Source organism: Anguilla rostrata, chromosome 4 (genome assembly GCF_018555375.3).
Source record: "Anguilla rostrata isolate EN2019 chromosome 4, ASM1855537v3, whole genome shotgun sequence".
Taxonomy (NCBI): Eukaryota; Metazoa; Chordata; class Actinopteri; order Anguilliformes; family Anguillidae; genus Anguilla; species Anguilla rostrata.
The window spans coordinates 8,429,247-8,448,782 of record NC_057936.1 but is presented as its reverse complement, the minus strand read 5'-3'; the positions used below and the strand labels follow the sequence as shown (position 1 = coordinate 8,448,782).

The window sequence follows — 19,536 nt, the reverse complement described above, 5'->3', positions numbered from 1 at the left end:
TCTCTCACAAGTATACAAACACGTGCAAACACACACAGACACAGGCACATACACACACACACACTCTCTCACACATATATAGACACGCGCACACACACACACACTCTCACACATATACAAACACGCACACTCACACACACACACACACAGAAAGATTCACATCCTGCACACAGGCAAAAACTCTCAGCAAATATGAGAAGCGTGAACCACTATTAGAATCCAAGGCTGCCGGGAGGTTCCGCAGGAGATCAGTTTGCGCTTCACGTGGGAGTTAAACAGTTAAACTGGGGGGTGGTGCGATTTCAACAGGGCATTGCTCAACGCCACAACAACACGTCCCCTCAGAGCTCGACCTGGACACGCGGTCGGCCTTGAAGCGAACGCGTGACGCGGGCGCAGGAACGCAGTGGCGCGCGCACGCAGTCGCACGGCATCTGGTACCGCTCATCAGATTTCGACACCCGCACACCAGCGCCTCAATAACAAGGTCCTCGGAATTTATTTCGGATACGTTTGGCCCAGATCTGCACGGGCTGGATCAATGGCCAGGGCCCCATTTACCGTATCACAACTTGAGTTATAAACATGTTTTTCTTTTATTTTTTAACGGTTTCCTAAGGCCACAGTCCAAAAACCTCCAGATTCCAGAGCTCATAGAGAAACAGGAAAGGGAAAACGTAACAGAGGAAACAAAGCAGACGAAAAAAAGAGGTACAAAAGAAAACAGGGATAATGAAAAGCATGTAACACTTTATTTGAGGGTGATGCTTCATAAGAGCTGTGTAGCTCCTTCATAAGCATGACATAGCCACTTAATAAGCACTGCTATATGAGCAACTCCATAAGGCATGTTGTGTCATTACAATGACATTACAATGATATGCCAAATAACAAGCACACACCAAATACCTATTTGCTTTGATGTAAGTAACAAACACACACCAAATACCTTTTGGCAATGAAGTAAGTAGTCACAAATGTCTTTGTGGTGCTTATGAAAACTCGTTTTGTATGCACAAAGGAGTTATATGGCTTTTATGAAGATCCACCCATGGAAACAATTTAAATTAATGTCGGAGGTGATACTGTATGAATTGTAAATACAAACAAACAACACCAGGAAAAGGAAACTAGGATGACTTGAGGATTCCACATCTATACATAGGGAAGACATTTTTTTTTTTTTAAACGCAAGTTTTTAAGAAGCCCTTTATTTGTCAGGTAAAAAGAGCAGAATTTAAAAAATACTGGCAATTTGTGTTCATTGGTCAGTAAACAATGAGCACTCATTACATAAAAATACCTACCTATTAAAGTGCTGTAATGTTCTGAAATGTAGGACCTTTTGCACCTGAGAGAAACATACTGGCTTCAAGAAGAGGTCCTTCACTGGAAACACTGCCCGGTTCGATCTACTTTCTCTCTACTTAGGCAAGGCTGTGTTTCTACGACAACCAACACTCCCCCCCAAAACAATCTGTCGATCTACGCCGCGGACACGAGGCTGATCGATGTGGAGTCGTGACGCGACCGCTAATACACCCACGGGTCAGTGCTTCTGCAACAGATCGGCGTTTCATCAAAATTACACACGGCAAGAAAACTTTCTTTTTTCGCCCCACTAATCGCCGTCTCATCAACCCGACGCGACCGACGCTCGACCAGCCGTCTGACCGACGCTCGAAATGTTTGCGGCGGGGACGCCGTGCGCCTGAAGCCATTCAGAAACACGGGGTGGAACTCGTGTGGGCGGAGTGGGTGAGTCAGCTCTGGCACAAATACGGCCAGTTTCATACGGTAAAAAAAGGGATTAATGTCTAAATCTAAATACAATAAATCTAAATACACTGAGAAAGCGTTAAAAAAAACGCCCCGGCTGCACCATCCGCCAGGAGCTTGCGTTGCGTAAGCGCACAGCGGCGCGAGAGGACCCCCGCGGAGGACCGAGGCGCGGACGCGCGGGGTCCTTCACCCGTCCCTTTTCGGATTCTGGCACGGGACGGGCCCGGCCGGGGCGCCCTCTCGGAGCCTCTGCGCGATGGAGACGGCCCGGGGGTGGGGGCAGGGCCTCAGGGGCAGACGGGGGGGGCCCAGGTCCAGTCCCGAAACCTCGCTCATCAGCCTCTTGTTGACCGCCACGTCAAAGCCTGCACAAAACACACGCGACACGGCTAGCACCGAGCGACGCACCGCTCCGACACACACACACACACACACACACACACACACAGCACACTCAGACACACACACACACACACACACACACACACACACACACAGCACAGCACAGCACAGCACAGCACAGCACACTCATACACACACACACACACACAGCACACTCAGACACACAGCACAGCACAGCACAGCACACTCATACACACACACACACACAGCACACTCAGACACACACACACACAGCACACACAGCACAGCACAGCACACTCATACACACACACACACACACAGCACACTCAGACACACAGCACAGCACAGCACACTCATACACACACACACACAGCACAGCACACTCAGACACACACAGCACAGCACACTCCCGACACACACACACAGCACACTCCGACACACACACACAGCACACTCCGACACACACACACAGCACACTCAGACACACACACAGCACACTCCGACACACACAGCACAGCACAGCACGCTCCGACACACAGCACAGCACACTCCGACACACACACACAGCACACTCCCGACACACACACAGCACACTCAGACACACACACACAGCACACTCCGACACACACACAGCACAGCACACTCAGACACACACAGCACACTCCCGACACACACACACACAGCACACTCCGACACACACACACAGCACACTGAGACACACACACACAGCACACTGACACACACACACAGCACGCTGCATAATTCAGCATGAGTTACAGTTTAATTAAAGTTGATTTCTCCTCCAACATTAAAAAAAAAAAATATGCACAGTAATTGAAAATACAGAATTATTTGCCATTACAATAAAATATCAAGTCAGCAGTTTCTATCTACATTACATCACTACAGTATTTATTTGCTCTGTAGACTTACTTACTACTTACTAATCCCTGGCTTACACACGACCCACTTATCCCTCAGGTTATTTGCTGAAACAGTTCAGGTTAAGTACGTTGTTCAGGAGAACAATGGTAGTGCCCCACCTGGGATTAGTACCTGTAATCTCTGAGTTACCAGTCCAGGTGCTTAAACACATTTACACCTTTACATTTTAGCAGACACTCTAATCCAAACTGACTTACAGTGCTTAGCTTCTTTTACACACAATCCATTTATACAGCTGGATATTTACAGACGCAATTCGGGTTCAGTACCCTGCTCAAGGGTACAAAAGCGTTACTAAGAATCTAACCTTCAATTTCAGAGTAACAAGGCCAGGTCCTAATAAATTATGCTATACCGCCCCCTTGTGTTGCTTCTGTGCAATATCAACACCTCCATCTAATGAATTTAATTCAACCCAAGCACACTGCACACTAGCCACTTACCCAACTTCACTGCGTAGGAAATAACGTCCTGAACCTGGAACTGAAGAGGACGAGGAAGAGCAGTCAATCAAGCTTAAAGCATGGCCGTGCACTCGTACGAGAAATTAATCTGGAGCTAAAGCAGACTGACGCACCGTATTAGATTAGATTCAACTTTATTGTCATTGCACAGAGTACACATACTGAGACAACGAAATGCAGTTAGCATCTAACCAGAAGTGCAAAAGAAGCAGTAAAGTGCAGTGAGGTGTATGTACATAAGTGAATAAATATGAATACAATATTGATAAATATGAATACAATACAATGTGATATAAACAGTATAGACAGTTATAAACAATATAGACAGTGGATCGGTATAAATATGATAAATATATTATTAGCAAGGTGCGGCACAAGGTATGTGCAGGAATGGGCAAAAAATACACTGAAATGTATCTTGTTGTAAAATGCAACATCTATAAACTACAGTCAAAATGGTCGGAGGCGCATATTTTTTGTGTATCTGAAATATGTATTCACATAAGCAACGTCTGTATGTTGTAAGGGACTGCCCAACCTCTTTTTGTTGTCTCAGTGCACAACCCTTATCACAAATGAATTGCGTATGTGCACATAAGTAGTTCAGATGCATTCATTTCAATCCACGTACATGATGTCGACCTTGATATGCACTTTTTGTGACCTTGATATGCACTTTTTGTGACCTTGATATGCACTTTTTGTACGTCGCTTTGGATAAAAAAAAGCCTAATAAATGCAATGCAATGTCTAGGCTTGCTAAATAAATGTAACGCAATGTCTAGGCTTGTACCATGTTCATTCACAGGTACCTTACCTGTAAGGTTCTAGCCTGAGTGAGGTCTCCTGTTTCAAAGGCTGTCAGCAGGCTACGTGCTCTGCTTCCCAGGTAGTTGTATGTACTACAGAGAGGAGCAACACAAAGAGGTTAATTCCCCCCCTGCCCCAAGTCACTCTTATGGAAATGGAATACAAGTAAAAATATATTGAAATAAAATATATGTACATCATCCAGCCATTGTAAAACATTGCAATATATAGGCAAGTATACAATTACTGCTGCTGTCAGGTAATGCTATATATATATATATACACACACACACATATATATATATATATAAAGATAGAAGAAAGATTCCAAGGCACTCGCACGGACTGTAAAGCCTTTATTTTCTACAGGAACGTAAGACATTCCTGACGACCAGCGTGTTGCGGTGAAAGGTCTTCTTCAGGGTGAAAGGCCTTACGATCCACATGAGTACCTTGGAATTTTTTTTCATGAACCTTATCCCCTCTGTTTCCAAAAGAGCACCGGTGGTTAAATACTACTGCACCCTTGAGGCACATTTAGTACTTCTTGATTTACTTCTTGTGTATATATTTTTTAAGAATATGCTTCTGTGGAATATGTTTATCATTATATATTTTTTTTAAAAGTTCATTTTCAGTTACGATTAGGTTCTGGAGGAATGTGCACGTAGGATGTAAATATGGATGTGAGTAAATGTGCATGATGTGTGTATAACACTGGCGATGTGAGACAGCAGATGTGGAATGTGGATGTGAATGATGTGTATATTACACTGGGGGTGTGAGAAAAGCACATGTGGAATGTGAATGTGGATGTGTATGGTGTGTACATAACATTGGGGATGTAAGAACAGCACATGTGGGATGTGAATGTGAGTGGATATAAACGATGTGTATATAACATTGGAGATGTGAGAGCAGCACATGTGGAATGTGGATGTGTATGGTGTGTATATAACATTGGGGATATGAGAACAGCACATGTGGATGTGGATGTGGATGATGTGTATATAGCACTGTGGATGTGAAACAGACTCAGTTGAGAGACTGGCACTGACCTGCCCACTGCACCATTGGCACCCATAGCCAGACCTGCCAGCAGCTGCTGTAACATGACATGGAAGAATCCTATTTCAGTCACAATAACCATGACAACGCAGGGACCAGCATCGTTCAGCGGCTACCGTGGCAACGTATACAAGGGGGCAAAGCAACTATCAAAAAATTAGCAATTAAGGCAGTACCACTATTTTATTTTATTTTTTCATTTTATCTTGCAAATGTGCAATTTCTCTCCCCCAATTTACATTTTATCATATATTGTTTTTCTGACACAAAGACATGCAAAATTATATTACACAATTTATACAACACAAATTCAGCTGTCCTCCACTATGTCTGCTCAAATACGCTCTAATAATGTCAGTATGTAAATGCAATTTGACAGAGGACTTTGCGCTTACAGTATAAACCCTCAATTTAACTGACTGCGCAGCGGCACACATAAATCAAAAGATTAAAACCGCGTTTGCCACATCACAATAATTTTTATATTCTTTCCCCCCCAATTGTATAACTACACATCAACATCAACGTGTCGAGGTTATGTAATATCACTTTCTCTCAAATCCAAAATATTTATCAAAAAAAGCCCTGTGGACACGGCATTTGAAACTGACAAATGTTGAAAAGATTATTTATTTATTGTTGAGACAAACAAAGACACAGACAGACAGAAAGACAGGAATACACTGGCAAGTAAAAAAAATGCTGACCTCATCCACGCCGTAAAGGACTGACCAGTCCGACGGACAGTAACTGACACACTGGCCAAAGTCCAGCAGGTCACCACCACTGAACTTCAACCCCCGGAAGGAGGGAATCTGCTTCTCTATCCCATCCAGGACATCCCTGGCTAACACTGGAGAGAGAGAGAGACAGAGAGAGAGAGAGAGAGAGTGGGAGAGAGAGAGAGACAGAGAGTGGGAGAGAGAGAATTGAGAGAGGTAGATTTTAAAGACAGCACCCTGTTACCAGTCTGTAAAATGGCATCCGTTTATCAACACTACGGACATTACTAGCAACATAAATTACTAGTAACAAAAAACTACAGTAATTCCATAAATGCGAGTTTTGTAATGCACTTGTTGTAAGTCGCTCTGGATAAGAGCGTCTGCTAAGAACCTATAATGTAATGTAATGTAATGACACATATTTCTATAATAAATATGAGGCACTCACATTTCTCTGATCATAATGTTCAGTTACTGATCAGGGCATTCATTCCCCCAATCAGGGGCATTCAGGATGATGACACTCCCCTAGAGGAATGCGTTTACACACCCGAGCAGGCCGCCCCCACACAGAATTCTTTTAAAGATAAGGGGACCGCGGCAGTCAGCGCATGGTCCGGCACTCACAGCTGACCCCGGTCAGCGCCGGGATGTGGTAGTAGTAGAAGGGCAGGTCCGGAGCTGCAGCAGCCACTTCCTGCAGGAACTGCCTCAGCACACCTGTTGAGGAAGCAGGGGAAACGCCAGGCCGAAAAAGGAAGAGAGTTCACGTACCACTCTGCCTGAATGTAGAGGTAAACATCTATTAAGCTTTATACATACAGGGTATGTTCACTGTGCGCGCATGCTCTTTAATAGCAACACCCTGTTACTGCCCCACCCCCACCCCCCCAACCCAACACCCCCACCCCACCCCACCCCAATTAGTCCAACCTGCATGTCTTTGGACTGTGGGAGGAAACTGGAATACCCGGAAGAAACCCCACACAACCAAGAAACATGCAAACTCCACACATGAAGGCCCCCGGCTGAGATTCGAACCCGGGTGGCGAGAGGTGACAGCGCTACCCAGCACCACCGTGCCACGCCGTTAAACGAAAAAAAAAACAGCAGCGTACAATTCAACATGGCACGAGTGCGACGAGAGATTTTAAAAAAGGAGGAGAAAGAGCTGGTGACAGGTGTGCATTTCTGAGAAGGAGGGGTTTCTGGGTTCTTCACCTGCGTCGGAGGGCTTGAACACACTGGGAGACACGGCTGCTATCCCATCAGCCCCTGCTTCAGCTGCATGGCGCGCCTGTAGGGAATACAGCGGGGCAGAGTGGTGGCTTACCGGAACTGTGTTTTAACCCTCCTGTTATGTTGCGGGTCAAATTGACCCTTTTTAAAGTTTGAAAATCTAGGAAAAATACTTAAAATTATTTTTTCAGTATGAAACTTCTTCTACTGGCCTTAATTAGTGTAATCAACATTTTAAATGAAAATGGTTCATTTCATGTATTTGCAAACCCCCCCTGTATGGGGATTGACCCGGGAACATTTTTGCTGTACCTAAAAAATGAACAGAACAGGAGGGTTAACTTGGGTGTCGGGGGCTGTAGAAGCACAGTGCTGCAGGGTATAGGAGGGTGTACCAGCAGCAGAGAGGGGTTATTTACCAGGTCCTGGGAGTCCTTGAGGCTCATGCAGCCCACGTGCACGATCACCTGCTCCAGCCTGACAGAAGGTGGAGAGACACACACGCGGGGCTGTGACATTTCCCAGACCAATCAGGAAACACCTGATTTTTTTTGGATGTTCAGACCCTAAATGTTCTCTGGGGTGACTGCTAGCATTTGGCTTTCTTGCCGAACATTCTCTCCCACCAAATTTAGCACCTTTCACCATTCAGACGTGGACTTCAAAAAAAAAAAAAAAAAAAAACAGAGATTTGGCTAAGCTCGCACAGGGTGGAGTCGGAGGAGGACCTTTCATACGCAGCCTTAACATGCAGTCTACAAGTGGGGGGGGGGGGGGGGCACTGACTGACGAGCGGAGGTCACTAGATAAGGGTGAGCTGCGGACCCTTAACCAACTGAACCCTCCCGTACCTTGGGCGACGCAACCGCCAACAATGCAACTGCTAAAGAGCTCCTGGAGGGAGGCTGTCTGTGTGGCTTTTCTTATAAGAATCATGCAAACATCTATGGACAGCTGCTGTAGCTAACTACCTCTCGAAGACCGTGGGGCTCATCCATGCACCACAGCATGGTGCCTTAACAGAATGAGCCACCCAACAGCCCAGACAGTTGACTCCTAATAATGAATAGAGTTGTGCAATAAAGCTGAGTCGGGGCAAGCCTAGGAGCACCCACGGTGCTGCACAGCAAAAAAAAAAAAAAAAAGTCTGTCGTAACAAGTGTTTTAGTCTCGTAACAAGATGTAAAACTCCCCCCCCTCCCCCCAAGTAGCTTGTCGAAATTCCTGTTTGCTTGACAAGTAAAATTTTCTAGACTCTTGGCAAGTCTTGAAAGGAATCAAACTGTCTTACCTCATCTGCAATATTTTTTTAGCAACAAAGGTAATAGAAATAATATTTTAAAACTGAATACAAGACTAAAATACTTAGATTTATTTTTTTTTGTTTTTGCAGTGTACATCATGTCACTATGAGTATGTGAGTGAATGGTGTGTGTGCCCTGTGATAGTTTGGCAGCCTGCCCAGGGTGTACTCCTGCCTCTTGCCCAGTGCACACTGGGATAGGCTCCAGCACCCCCCCACCACCCCCACCCCCCCACGTGACCCAGTCCAGGATAAGTAGGTACAGATAATGGATGGATGGACGGTTTTGCCTTACTTTCCCTTTCCTTTCCCACACCACTCCTCTGCCAGTTTCTTCCTCTCCTCCACGCTGAGAGACATCCCCTCTCCAGTCGTCCCGTTCACTAGAGAATAACAAGGTTTCCCAGTCTCACATCACACTTATATTTTCCCTGACAAAATATTCTGTCATTTTACATTGATAAATCACTACCTGGGGTCTTTATTTAACATTACTGTATTTCAGGCTTAGAGTACACAGCATAATGCCCAATGTTGATTCATCAAGTTTATATGAGTCCAATAAGGACCATGTGTACACTGTAAGAGTATATTTAACACTGAACATTTTACATTTTACTGAACATTTTACTGTTTGTTTTCGATTGGCCCAGACAGTTTTTTATGTGTAATGAAGGACAGGATATTTTGGATGATGACAGAAGTTTCTGACAGCTAGCCGGCTCTACAATGGCGGGTATAGGAGCATTCACAGCAAGAAAATACATTTCAAAAAGCATGATCAGCAATGTTATGTGTCCAACTGTCACTTTAAGGACAAACGCATGAGTCGGCAGTTTTGACCACCAAGAGCCACAAGGACTGCTGGCTTTTGTTTTAACCATAAAAATCAGCAACCAACTCAAGAAACCAGGTGCGATGAGGTCACTGTGTAAATAATTGCTTATTTTGCTACTTAAGTGCTGAGTAACAGCAAAGACCAGCACAATCTGTGGCTCTCAAGGACCAGGGTTGTGTTCTCGTGATAAATGAAAGATTGCCAAGGTTTTTTTTTTTTGGTACAATAGTCAGCAACAAGCTATGAGAGTACTTTTACACACTTCCAGTGGCTGATGAATTTTGGTAGTGAAATCAATGTTCAAACCACCCGTGTGTCCAATTGATCTTAGCTGATAGCGAAACACTTCATTGTAACACTGTAACCGAAACCAAGCTAGGGAGTTGCCATGAAAGACTCAAGGTTAAGATCATTATTTATTTATTGCCATTTTCTCCCCAATTTAGTTGTTATACCAGTTCCCTGTGTGTATCACAGTCCTGGTTGATGCGCTATCCTTCTGTCGGTCTGGGGAGGGTGTAGACTACCACATACCACTTCTTTTCACCTGACAGCGAGGAGTTTCACTGGGAGAGCGAAACGCGTGCGGAGGTTCACGCTATCGCTATCTCTTGGTCGGGACGCTGAACAGGCGCCCCGACCAACCAGTAGGAGTCGCTAATGCAACAATCAGGACTCATACTCTCACCGGCTTCCCTCCCGTGAACACTGCCAATTGTGTTCGTAGGAACATCTGGCCAAGCCGGAAGTACGATTGCTGGGGATTGAACCCGGGCCTCTGAGGTGGTAGGCGAGTGCTTATACCTCTACACTACCCAACGGCCCCAAGATCATTATTTTTTTTATTTGGGATGTTTCCCCCGACATATCAAGGACGATGAAACCTTCCCATGACTTTCCAGGGCCAAAATATTTTCAAGTACTTTTTAATCACCATGGGAACCCCCGAAACACACACTACCCAAAGCAAGCAGTAATGATTGTGCGTATCATACACAAACGCAGACGTGGTTACGTAATCTGACGGCTAAAAAGGCAGTCACGTGCAGAGGGAAGTACAGAAACAACGGGGCTTAACAAAGGGAAGTGCAAGAGATTCTTCGGATTGCGTTCTGTCAGTAGAATGAGGGACGACGCTCGAGGTGGCTCCCGATTTGACATCACCGGTCCACCTTAAATTGGTTGCGTAATGCCATTGTATGCTTCCAAGGTCTTCCTCCTGCATTTGCACAGGCCATAATGCGCTACGAAAAGTTAGCTACTGTAAAACATTACTTTCAAATAATCGCACTACGAACTTTCTGTGTTCAAAAAAATGCTGGTTTATGGAAAAAAGTGAAATTCCGGGTCAAAGGGTCGAGAATCTCACCGAACACGTTCCGAACTCCCTGATGCTCCAGCAGGTAGTCAATGTACAGCCCAATCACAGGGAGATTAATCTCACTGAAAAAAAACACAGTGGGTGTTAGGATTCCAAGGAGGGGGGGCATCGGCGTCCACTGCAATAACCGAATTTTAAACAATTTGACCGGTGACAAAGTCAAAGATCCTACCCTTCAGGAGTGAGGGGGGTGAAGGTAGCAGCTACCAGTCCTGTGAGCTTTTTGCCAACCGGGGAAGCCATGGCTGGATGGGTGAACTCTCCTGAAAAGTCAAATCAATAACGGCACAACTCACACATTGAGTGCAGCTGCACGCGGGAACAAATCTCTGCTCTGCTCTGCTCGCAGTGCTAAATCCCTGATGTCCGTCATAAAAATCAGTTTTAAAAAAACGTTAGCTGGCTTCCGTTCAGAAAGCGCTGAGTCAACACAAATAATATGACTGGACGTAGGGATGTTGGTTTCTTTTCCAGTTAGTATTTAAGCTTCCTCTTTGTGTCGTCACACAAGTACGCTCAGATGCGTAACTTCATAAATGTCACTTGCATCAGTTAATCTCTGAGCACTAGCTCACTCTCTTATCACCATACTCGACAGGTTTATTATTTATTATCTCTTATTGACTGTAACGTTGTGCTGACGGCTTATGGCTACAATAACATTGTTTTTGCTTGCTTCATGTTCCATGCACTGTCTCCTATATGGAGGATAATATTGAACTGTCAATCGGATAACTCGGAGATATTAGAGACCCACAGTTTAAGCGCGTAAAAACAAACAAACAAAATAGACACTGTACCTTTCATACGAACGGATCAGTTCCAGTTCGATTCGGCGTAATGAGCCGGTGTTAGACCCTTCGCGATTCAGTTGTAAGAATTGGTCAGTGCCCAGTTCTGCGAAATGTTCATTTATACACTCCGAGATAAACAGCGGACCAAGTCATGTGAGGTAGTCACATGAGCTCAGCTAGTTGGGCAATGTAGTTTTATAAGTTTAATGCCGCTCATCCTAAATTCAAGGAGTGGTGTGAAATTTCACATCCACACTCCGACGCTTATTTCTGATCAAGCGCTGTCCATTAAGCGTATCGAGTCGAAAATGTCTCGATATACAATGCAAGACATTGTCTGTTATATTGCTACAACGACAGACATGTCTGTATGGAAAAGTGCTGACACTGTTTTATAATTTCCAGTCTATCCTTGAGTCATGGCTGGTTTCCTTTAAGTAGGCTATAACAGGCAACGTAACTTGGATCTCTTGTATTTGCAGTAAACGTTATTTTTTTTTACTTCGTGCAGAATATCTCACCATCCCATATTTTCGACCCGCCTAAACACAATAGAAGGTAATATGTAGATGACGTCTGCATTTGTGCTTTGGGGGCCAGGCTGACCAGAGGATCATTTTTTGTTTTTATTTGTTTGTTGGTTTATAGTAAATACGTATGTATTAACTTGATTCATATTTAGCCTACTGTGTTACGTAATTACCGTCTGGTCTAAACTTCCATGAACTTCATGCAATTCAGACCATGCAATTCATGTGTCCACATATTAATATCTGTTCAACATCCTGGAACAGTAATTAATTGCTTGTCATGCAGCATTTGCGCACACAGTCAGAAAGCCCTATCTAGACCACTTAGATGTCGTGTACTTAACCATACTGTGACACAACACGACATTATACGCAGGATATATGTGCACACAGTATAGCTAACCTGCTATGCCATGTACTGTAACAGCACCCTTGGTGGAAAAACTTGCCTGTGCCCACCCATGGATCACCCACTGCAGTCTTACTGTCCACAGAAGACCACAACTCCAAAGAGTACAGAAATTCAACAAACCAGGTTCAATTAGACAGTACAACATGAAAGAGAATTAAGTGAACGTTTTCTTTCTTTCTCTCTGCTGGTCAACCCGTGCATATCAGCCTCTACGATCAGCACCTTCCTCATTAACCCAACAAATGGCTAACTGCCTATGTCCAAAAAATGTTGAACCCTATCTTTTCTTTCATGATAATTGTAATTATATATTAAAATCGTATAAAGTATAATAATGATAATGACATGTGTATTGCTTAATAATTACCATAATAGTTTACATTTATTACGTTTAATAATTTAACTATATGAAGAGCAGAGATATACTGTAACATGATAAAGTTACATGATGTATAAATAGATGTGTAGATGGGTAGAGTCAGCGTTCTGACACTGAAGATGTTGTTCTGAGTTTAAAGTGTAGTCCTGCTGGCTAGACTTGTCTGCCAGTGCTTGCTAGAGAAGTAACTGTTACGGCCATCTGCCAACAGGGGGTGCTATTCTCCCTCTAGCCTGTGGCTTTCCTGGATATGCACAAACCACAATGCTTTCAGTTAACAGCCGAAAGCACGGGCCTAGCACCCCCTGCTGGCAGATGGGTGTAACACTAACATAAACTAAGAAGATTCTAAGCGCGAGGCTCAGAGAATAAGCGACGCGTCACGGAGAATTTAACGGTCGGAGGGTCACTGCATATCCAGACTGCCCACTTCATTGCTTTGGGAGGGCAGGGTGATTTGTCTTTTACTATGTTTATCTGAGAGAGAAGGGGCGGGGGGGGGGGGGGGGGGGGCAGAAGCATAGGGGTGTGTGTGGTGGGATGGAGCAAGGGAGGGTGATTTGGGATGCAAATGAAGGATGGGCAGAGGTGAAAAAGCACGGCGTCTCTGTTTAAACAAGCTGGCGCTAATGGCTGCTTGTGGCAGCGGTCCACGTTGACTGCGCAATGTGTGCTGGCTTGTGTCTGCAGCGCTTAGCAAAAGCACTCGCCTCTTCAACAGCCTCCTCAGATCATCACATCAAGACACTAGATATGCATATATTCTACGCAACCGACTCCAAAGCAAAAAAAGCGAAAGAAAAAAAACATGCAAAATTAGATTGTTGGTATACAGCAGACACTCGTATCTAGAACATCGTTTTGAAGTCATGGTTGGGGTGAGTATTTTTCATCTGAAATAATGAATACTTATGCAAGGTGCTGTGTGTGGTCAGTACTTCCCATTTTTGCCATTACAGAAAATGGAATTGGGGCAGAGATTGACTCAAACAATGAGTACCTGCTGAAGGCCTATATCCTCTTCAGGGATGACCTCTTCCTCCATCGCTTCAAAGCTGTGAGAGTCCTTTCTTTCCAGCCCCCCCCCCCTCTCTCTCTCTCTCTCTCATTTTCTTTCTCCCTTGCTCTCTCTCTTTCTCTCTCTCTCTCTCTCTCTGTCTTTCTAGCATGCACAATACAGTGTGCTGTTCTTTTAATGGCTCTCATTAGCATTTCAAGCGTCCAAACAGAGCCCCTGTTAGTTATTCTCAGTATCACTTCTGCTCAGTATCATTGTCACTCTTAGCTGGAGTGGCTAACGCTTCTTTGCCAGGATACAAGAAATGATGGCGGCGGCGCTCGCTAATGTTAGCACGTCGGGCATTGTTTCACTTAGCGACCTGAATTCGGTGCGCGGTAAAATATTCAGTGTCAGATCAGCTGTGACAGAGTTTACACGAGTTCAGTAGGCATCATGTGTATCCTGTCAGAGTAAAAATATACTCTGTCAGAATTGATTTAACATAGATAGATATATATATACCCAGATATAATCAGTGGCTGTCCCTCTGTTTATGGCAAGCCGTGACGTAATTTGCTGCTTCTCTCTCTCTCTCTCTCTCTCTCTCTCTCTTTCTGTCTCTCAGAACAGCTCTTTTCACTTCAGTCCGTGTTCCAGATTTGTGAGGGTTCCAGGTTTCACTCAGTGCAGTTATCCATCTGACTCAGTAATCCTGCTTGGTGACACGGGCCCCTGGCATATCAGAAGGCATTGTTTACACATATTGTTCCCCGCCTGGAGTGTTATCAGTGCGTGGAACTGTTTGCCAGGTACTGCCGCAGAGGCGGGCACCCTCTGGATGCTCAATCTAGGCTTGACACAGGGCTGGGGCCCTCTATATTCACCACACCTGGGTTCAAATACATATTTGTTTTGGATTCAAATACTTTTCTACTCTTTACTGATCCTGTATTGTGTACTGGAACCAATGAAATACTCTCAAAAGTACAAACCCCGCCTTCTGGTCATGTTGGCAGGCTCAAGTACACCAGACAAGATCAACAGAGCACAGAAAAGTATTTGAATCCAAAACAAATACGTGTTTGACCCAGGTCTGATATTCACAGACCGCTCCAGTTTCCTCTCCCTGAGTTCACGGGGTCGCTCCAGGCCTGACTCTCACTCTATGGTTTCAGACCGCTCCAGCCCTGCCTCTCACTCTATGGTTGCAGACCGCTCCAGCCCTGACTCTCACTCTATGGTTGCAGACTGCTCCAGATCTGACTCTCACTCTATGGTAGCAGACGGCTCCAGCCCTGACTCTCACTCTATGGTTTCAGACCGCTCCAGCCCTGCCTCTCACTTTATGGTTGCAGACCGCTCCAGCCCTGCCTCTCACTCTATGGTTGCAGACCGCTCTAGCCCTGCCTCTCACTCTATGGTTGCAGACCGCTCCAGCCCTGACCCTCACTCTATGGTTGCAGACCGCTCCAGCCCTGCCTCTCACTCTATGGTTGCAGACCTCTCCAGCCCTGACCCTCACTCTATGGTTTCAGACCGCTCCAGGCCTGCCTCTCACTCTATGGTCACGGACCGCTCCAGCCCTGCCTCTCACTCTATGGTCACGGACCGCTGCAGCCCTGTTCTTCCCCTGCTTTGGTCCCACAGCTGGACACGGCCTGGAGCTCCAGATGCATCACCCTGCCCCACTAAACACCACTGTACTACTAAACTACACAATTTGGACTTCTACTACTCAAGTTAGTTCATTACCTCAGCTGTAACTTGCTTAACCTGTTTTATTTTCTGTGACTGATCCCTTATTATATTTCTGTTACGTCCATTGTGCCGCTATTTTACACCAGGCTGGCCAGTGGAGGATGGGCTTCCCCCCTATAGCCAGGTTTCTTCTGAGATTTCTTCTCATCTGGGAGTTTTTTCTCACCATCGTTTGAGGGTTTTTCTCCCCACTGGGAGTTTTTTTTTTTTTTTAACTTCATGTCCTCGCTATTTGGGGGTTCAGGCCTGGTTTTGGCTCTTTAGCCCTGTTTTTTCTCTTGTCTGCCTCTCTGTACCGCGCCTCTGTGACAGTTTTCTGCGAAAAAAAACGCTGTACAAGTAAAATTTGATTTGATTTGATATCAGGACTCCCCAGTCTTTTCTGAGAAGCATCAGTGAGTGAGTGAGTGCAGGCCTCTATTCTAGCCCAGCACTAAAACACCTGATTCGACAGAATAAAGTCCGAACTGAAGACCCGAATCAGTTGATGAGCTGAATCAGGTGTTTTGGTACCAAACTACGTAAAAAGCAAGCACCCCGTTGGCAAGACGTGCGATGCAGTCTGTAAGAGGGCCAGCTCTCAACCCCGATACAAATCCCCCCGGGTGGTTATAGGGTTCGATCCCCTTCCACAGCACTTTCTGCACTGCCCTGCTCTGTCTGTTACTCTCCCTTCCTTCCCCCTGTCTGAATAAAGTAATAAAATGAATAAGGACTGGCAGAAAAAATAAAGAACACCCCTTTTTTGGCAGGGTGGTACTGACCGCAGACCCAGTGCAGTTGGACATGGACCTGTCCAAGTGCAACACGGGGGTGAGCACGGCAAAACAGGGGATGGTGAAACTAAAGGAGTGAGGGATGAGGTATGGATGGGAAGGAGGGGATGAGGGTTGTCTTCCAGTAAATTGGAAGATCCGTGTTTAAGCAACTGATGCCTATATAACTGCCCTGGTCCTCTATAAAAGAAAAAAATGTCCTCCTAAACCCTTGTATCTGGGGTGGGGAAGCTCCTCGTTCTTGGAGGGCCATCTGTCTTTCTTGGATTTCTTCGCCACATTCTGCTCCCAGCAATATAATATAGACGGCGGTGTCAGTTCATTTAGTATATCAGGATGACGGTAACCGGTTTCATTACCATTTTACAGCTGTCATTCACAAGCTCATCATTAAATGCTATAATGTCATATTGCATTTGAGATTAGGCCGTTTAAATAATTTATAGCAGACGTTGGCAGGAGACAGGTACAACTCTCCAGGAACAGGGTTCCTCATCCCCTGTGATACATAATTATCTTCCCCACCCGGTAATGGTGGATTTAAAGGGAGGTGAATGTGGCTGGTTTGTCATCGCCCCCCCAAACACAACCTCTTCCCTCTCTCACTTCCCTCTCTCTGCTCTCTCCCCTCCCTCCCTCTCTCCCCTCACTCTTTCTTCCCTCTCTCTTTCCTCCCTCCCTCTTCCCTCTCTCTTTCCTCCCTCTCTCTCCCCTCACTCTTTCCTCCCTCTTCCCTCTCTCTTCCCTCTGTCCCCACTCTCTTTCCTCCCTCTCTCTTCTCTCTCTCTTTCCTCCCTCCCTCTTCCCTCTTTCCTCTCTCTCTTTCCTCCCTCTCTCTTCTCTCTCTCTCTTCCCTCCCCCAGCAGATGACAGAGAGGGCAGCAGCAGTGAGAAGGCACCTCTCTTCCAGATGGCCGGAGACGGGCACAGCACAGATGACATCACCTTGCCCCTCCTCTTCCTGTTCCAGAAGGAAGGCAACATCCTACTGGAGGTGCTGAGAGAGCACAGGGAGGGGGAGGTGTTGCTTAGCAACAAGGCCAGGGGCAGAGGTGAGCAGTTGGGTGGGCAGGACAGGGTAATAATTTGTGATAATTTTGGTGAGAGAAAGAGAGAGGGCAATGTAGTCTGCATCAGAATGACGCAGGCTGATGTGTGTGTTTACATGGGAAAAGATTCTTTAACCCTTTTGGAGATCAGGATTTATGGAATATTTTTTCAAAATTCTTAGTGTTCTAGAACTCCATGGCTTTCGGTTACCAGTAGTGATTGTTACATCAGCATTAGAATATTCAGTTATAAGAACGTTCTAATCATATATTTGTGATCTCACACCTTAAAGGGTTTAAAAACGGGATGTGTACAGAGACAGAGAGACAGAAGTGGGGTGGAGGACAGTTTGAATTTTGGCTTGGAGGCGATTGTTTCGAGAGTTTAGAGAGTATGACCCCTTGTTGTATGGCGCAGCTGTTGATGGTACTGGTTTCCACTTTCAGTTCCTTTTTATATTCTCTCTCTCTCTCTCCTCCCTCCTTGGAAGGGCAGCAGACTTGTTTAAAGCCTAAGCCTTGGCCAGCTCCATCCTGGAGAGCTCTCCTCTGTAGCCCTGTTTTCCAGTAGTAGCCAACGGTAGTGCCTGAATCGTTTATTGAGTAGCCCATGTTTATCTGCTCTCACAACAATTGATGAACACGAGGCCTTGCACCAGGCCTTGCTTCCTTTTTATTGCCTGGCTCTCTCGTACTGGCAAGGGCCACCGACTACCAATCACGTGACTGGAAGGGGGACGTAGAGATGTTCATGCGTGGAATGGAAAATGAAGAGCCCTGATAGGCCACTATCCCGCTGACTCACCAGCAATGATGTCACAGGCTACAGGGCCAGTGAAGCGCCCTGTCTGCTTAGGACAGCGAGGCGAGGGGACACATTTTTGGGACGGAATGGACGGTCATCCGAAACTGAGCCTGTGGTGGCATGTGCTGTTGTTTCCCAGTTCTCTTCTGCTGTCTCCAGGGCTCCAGAGTCTCAAGCCACACCTTTCCTGTTTTTTCGTCTCCACTGGCAGCCATTTTCTTTCGCACTGTGCGCACAACATCCTGGAATGCTCTTTATCCACTGGACACCCAAAGGCTGCGCCTCTCCAACTGTCATTTCTTGTCACATTTCTTATTGTGTCTTCCCTACACAGTTTTTGGGTAGTAAAAACACAGCTGAATGTAGATGGCTAGAATGTAGATCCAATGACTGATTGACTGGTTGACAGATCATTCGATAGGGACAATGCAGATTTCTTTATGAATTTTAAGATTGACCAGTAATTTGATTGGGCGAAATTTTGGGGTGTCGCTGCTGGATTCTGAATGTCTACAGTCACACATAGTCAGCCCAATGCTACGAATCCCAACCGTGTAATTCTTCATAACTATCATAGACATAAATACTGGGGGTACAGGGTGCACACGTCCTCTCCTCAACTTTTCGAAAATATCAAATGCCCCCCACCCTAATAATATCATGCTGTTTTGGGTGGTATTCTGGCTTCCAACTCTCCTCAAGATAGGGGTCTCAAAGTCCAGTCCTGGAGGCTCTTGGTGTCTGCAGGACTTCGTGGTTTCCTTTCAGTCAGTAGACTAATTCACGCCTTGGAAACAACACTCGGACTCTTGGGCTTATCCGTGACTTGAATTAATTACTTAAGCGTGGGCACATACGCGACCCCCCAGGATGTGAGTTTGAGATCCCAGCTTCGAGAGGTGATGCAATGCTGAAAGGGGAATGCGGCAGTACCGGAGTATTCCCACCAGTCGGCGGTCTTGTACAATGTTGTCTCGCGCTGCAAGCGATCGAAACGCTGAGGGGGAAAACAACGTTTCCTAAAATTGATAATAAAGGGTAGTGACGTTTGCCCCTAGGGCTCCGAAATTTATGTGTTGTTCTTTGAAACTGGTTGGTATGTGGAGGCCTGGGAA

At 45.6% G+C, this 19,536-nt stretch overlaps 1 protein-coding gene across 1 annotated transcript; it reads right to left on the bottom strand.

Annotated features, from left to right (window-relative positions):
- Positions 1–572: 572 nt before the first annotated feature.
- Positions 573–11,876, bottom strand: npl (N-acetylneuraminate pyruvate lyase (dihydrodipicolinate synthase)). The gene is made up of 12 exons (XM_064330429.1): positions 11,719–11,876; positions 11,091–11,181; positions 10,907–10,980; positions 8,995–9,082; positions 7,816–7,873; positions 7,379–7,454; positions 6,785–6,877; positions 6,140–6,285; positions 5,423–5,469; positions 4,372–4,456; positions 3,534–3,573; positions 573–2,147 (listed from the first exon to the last, which is right to left on the bottom strand). The coding sequence occupies exons 1-12, from the start codon at positions 11,723–11,725 to the stop codon at positions 1,969–1,971; spliced, it is 984 nt and encodes a 327-aa protein (XP_064186499.1). The 5' UTR covers positions 11,726–11,876; the 3' UTR covers positions 573–1,968.
- Positions 11,877–19,536: the final 7,660 nt, after the last annotated feature.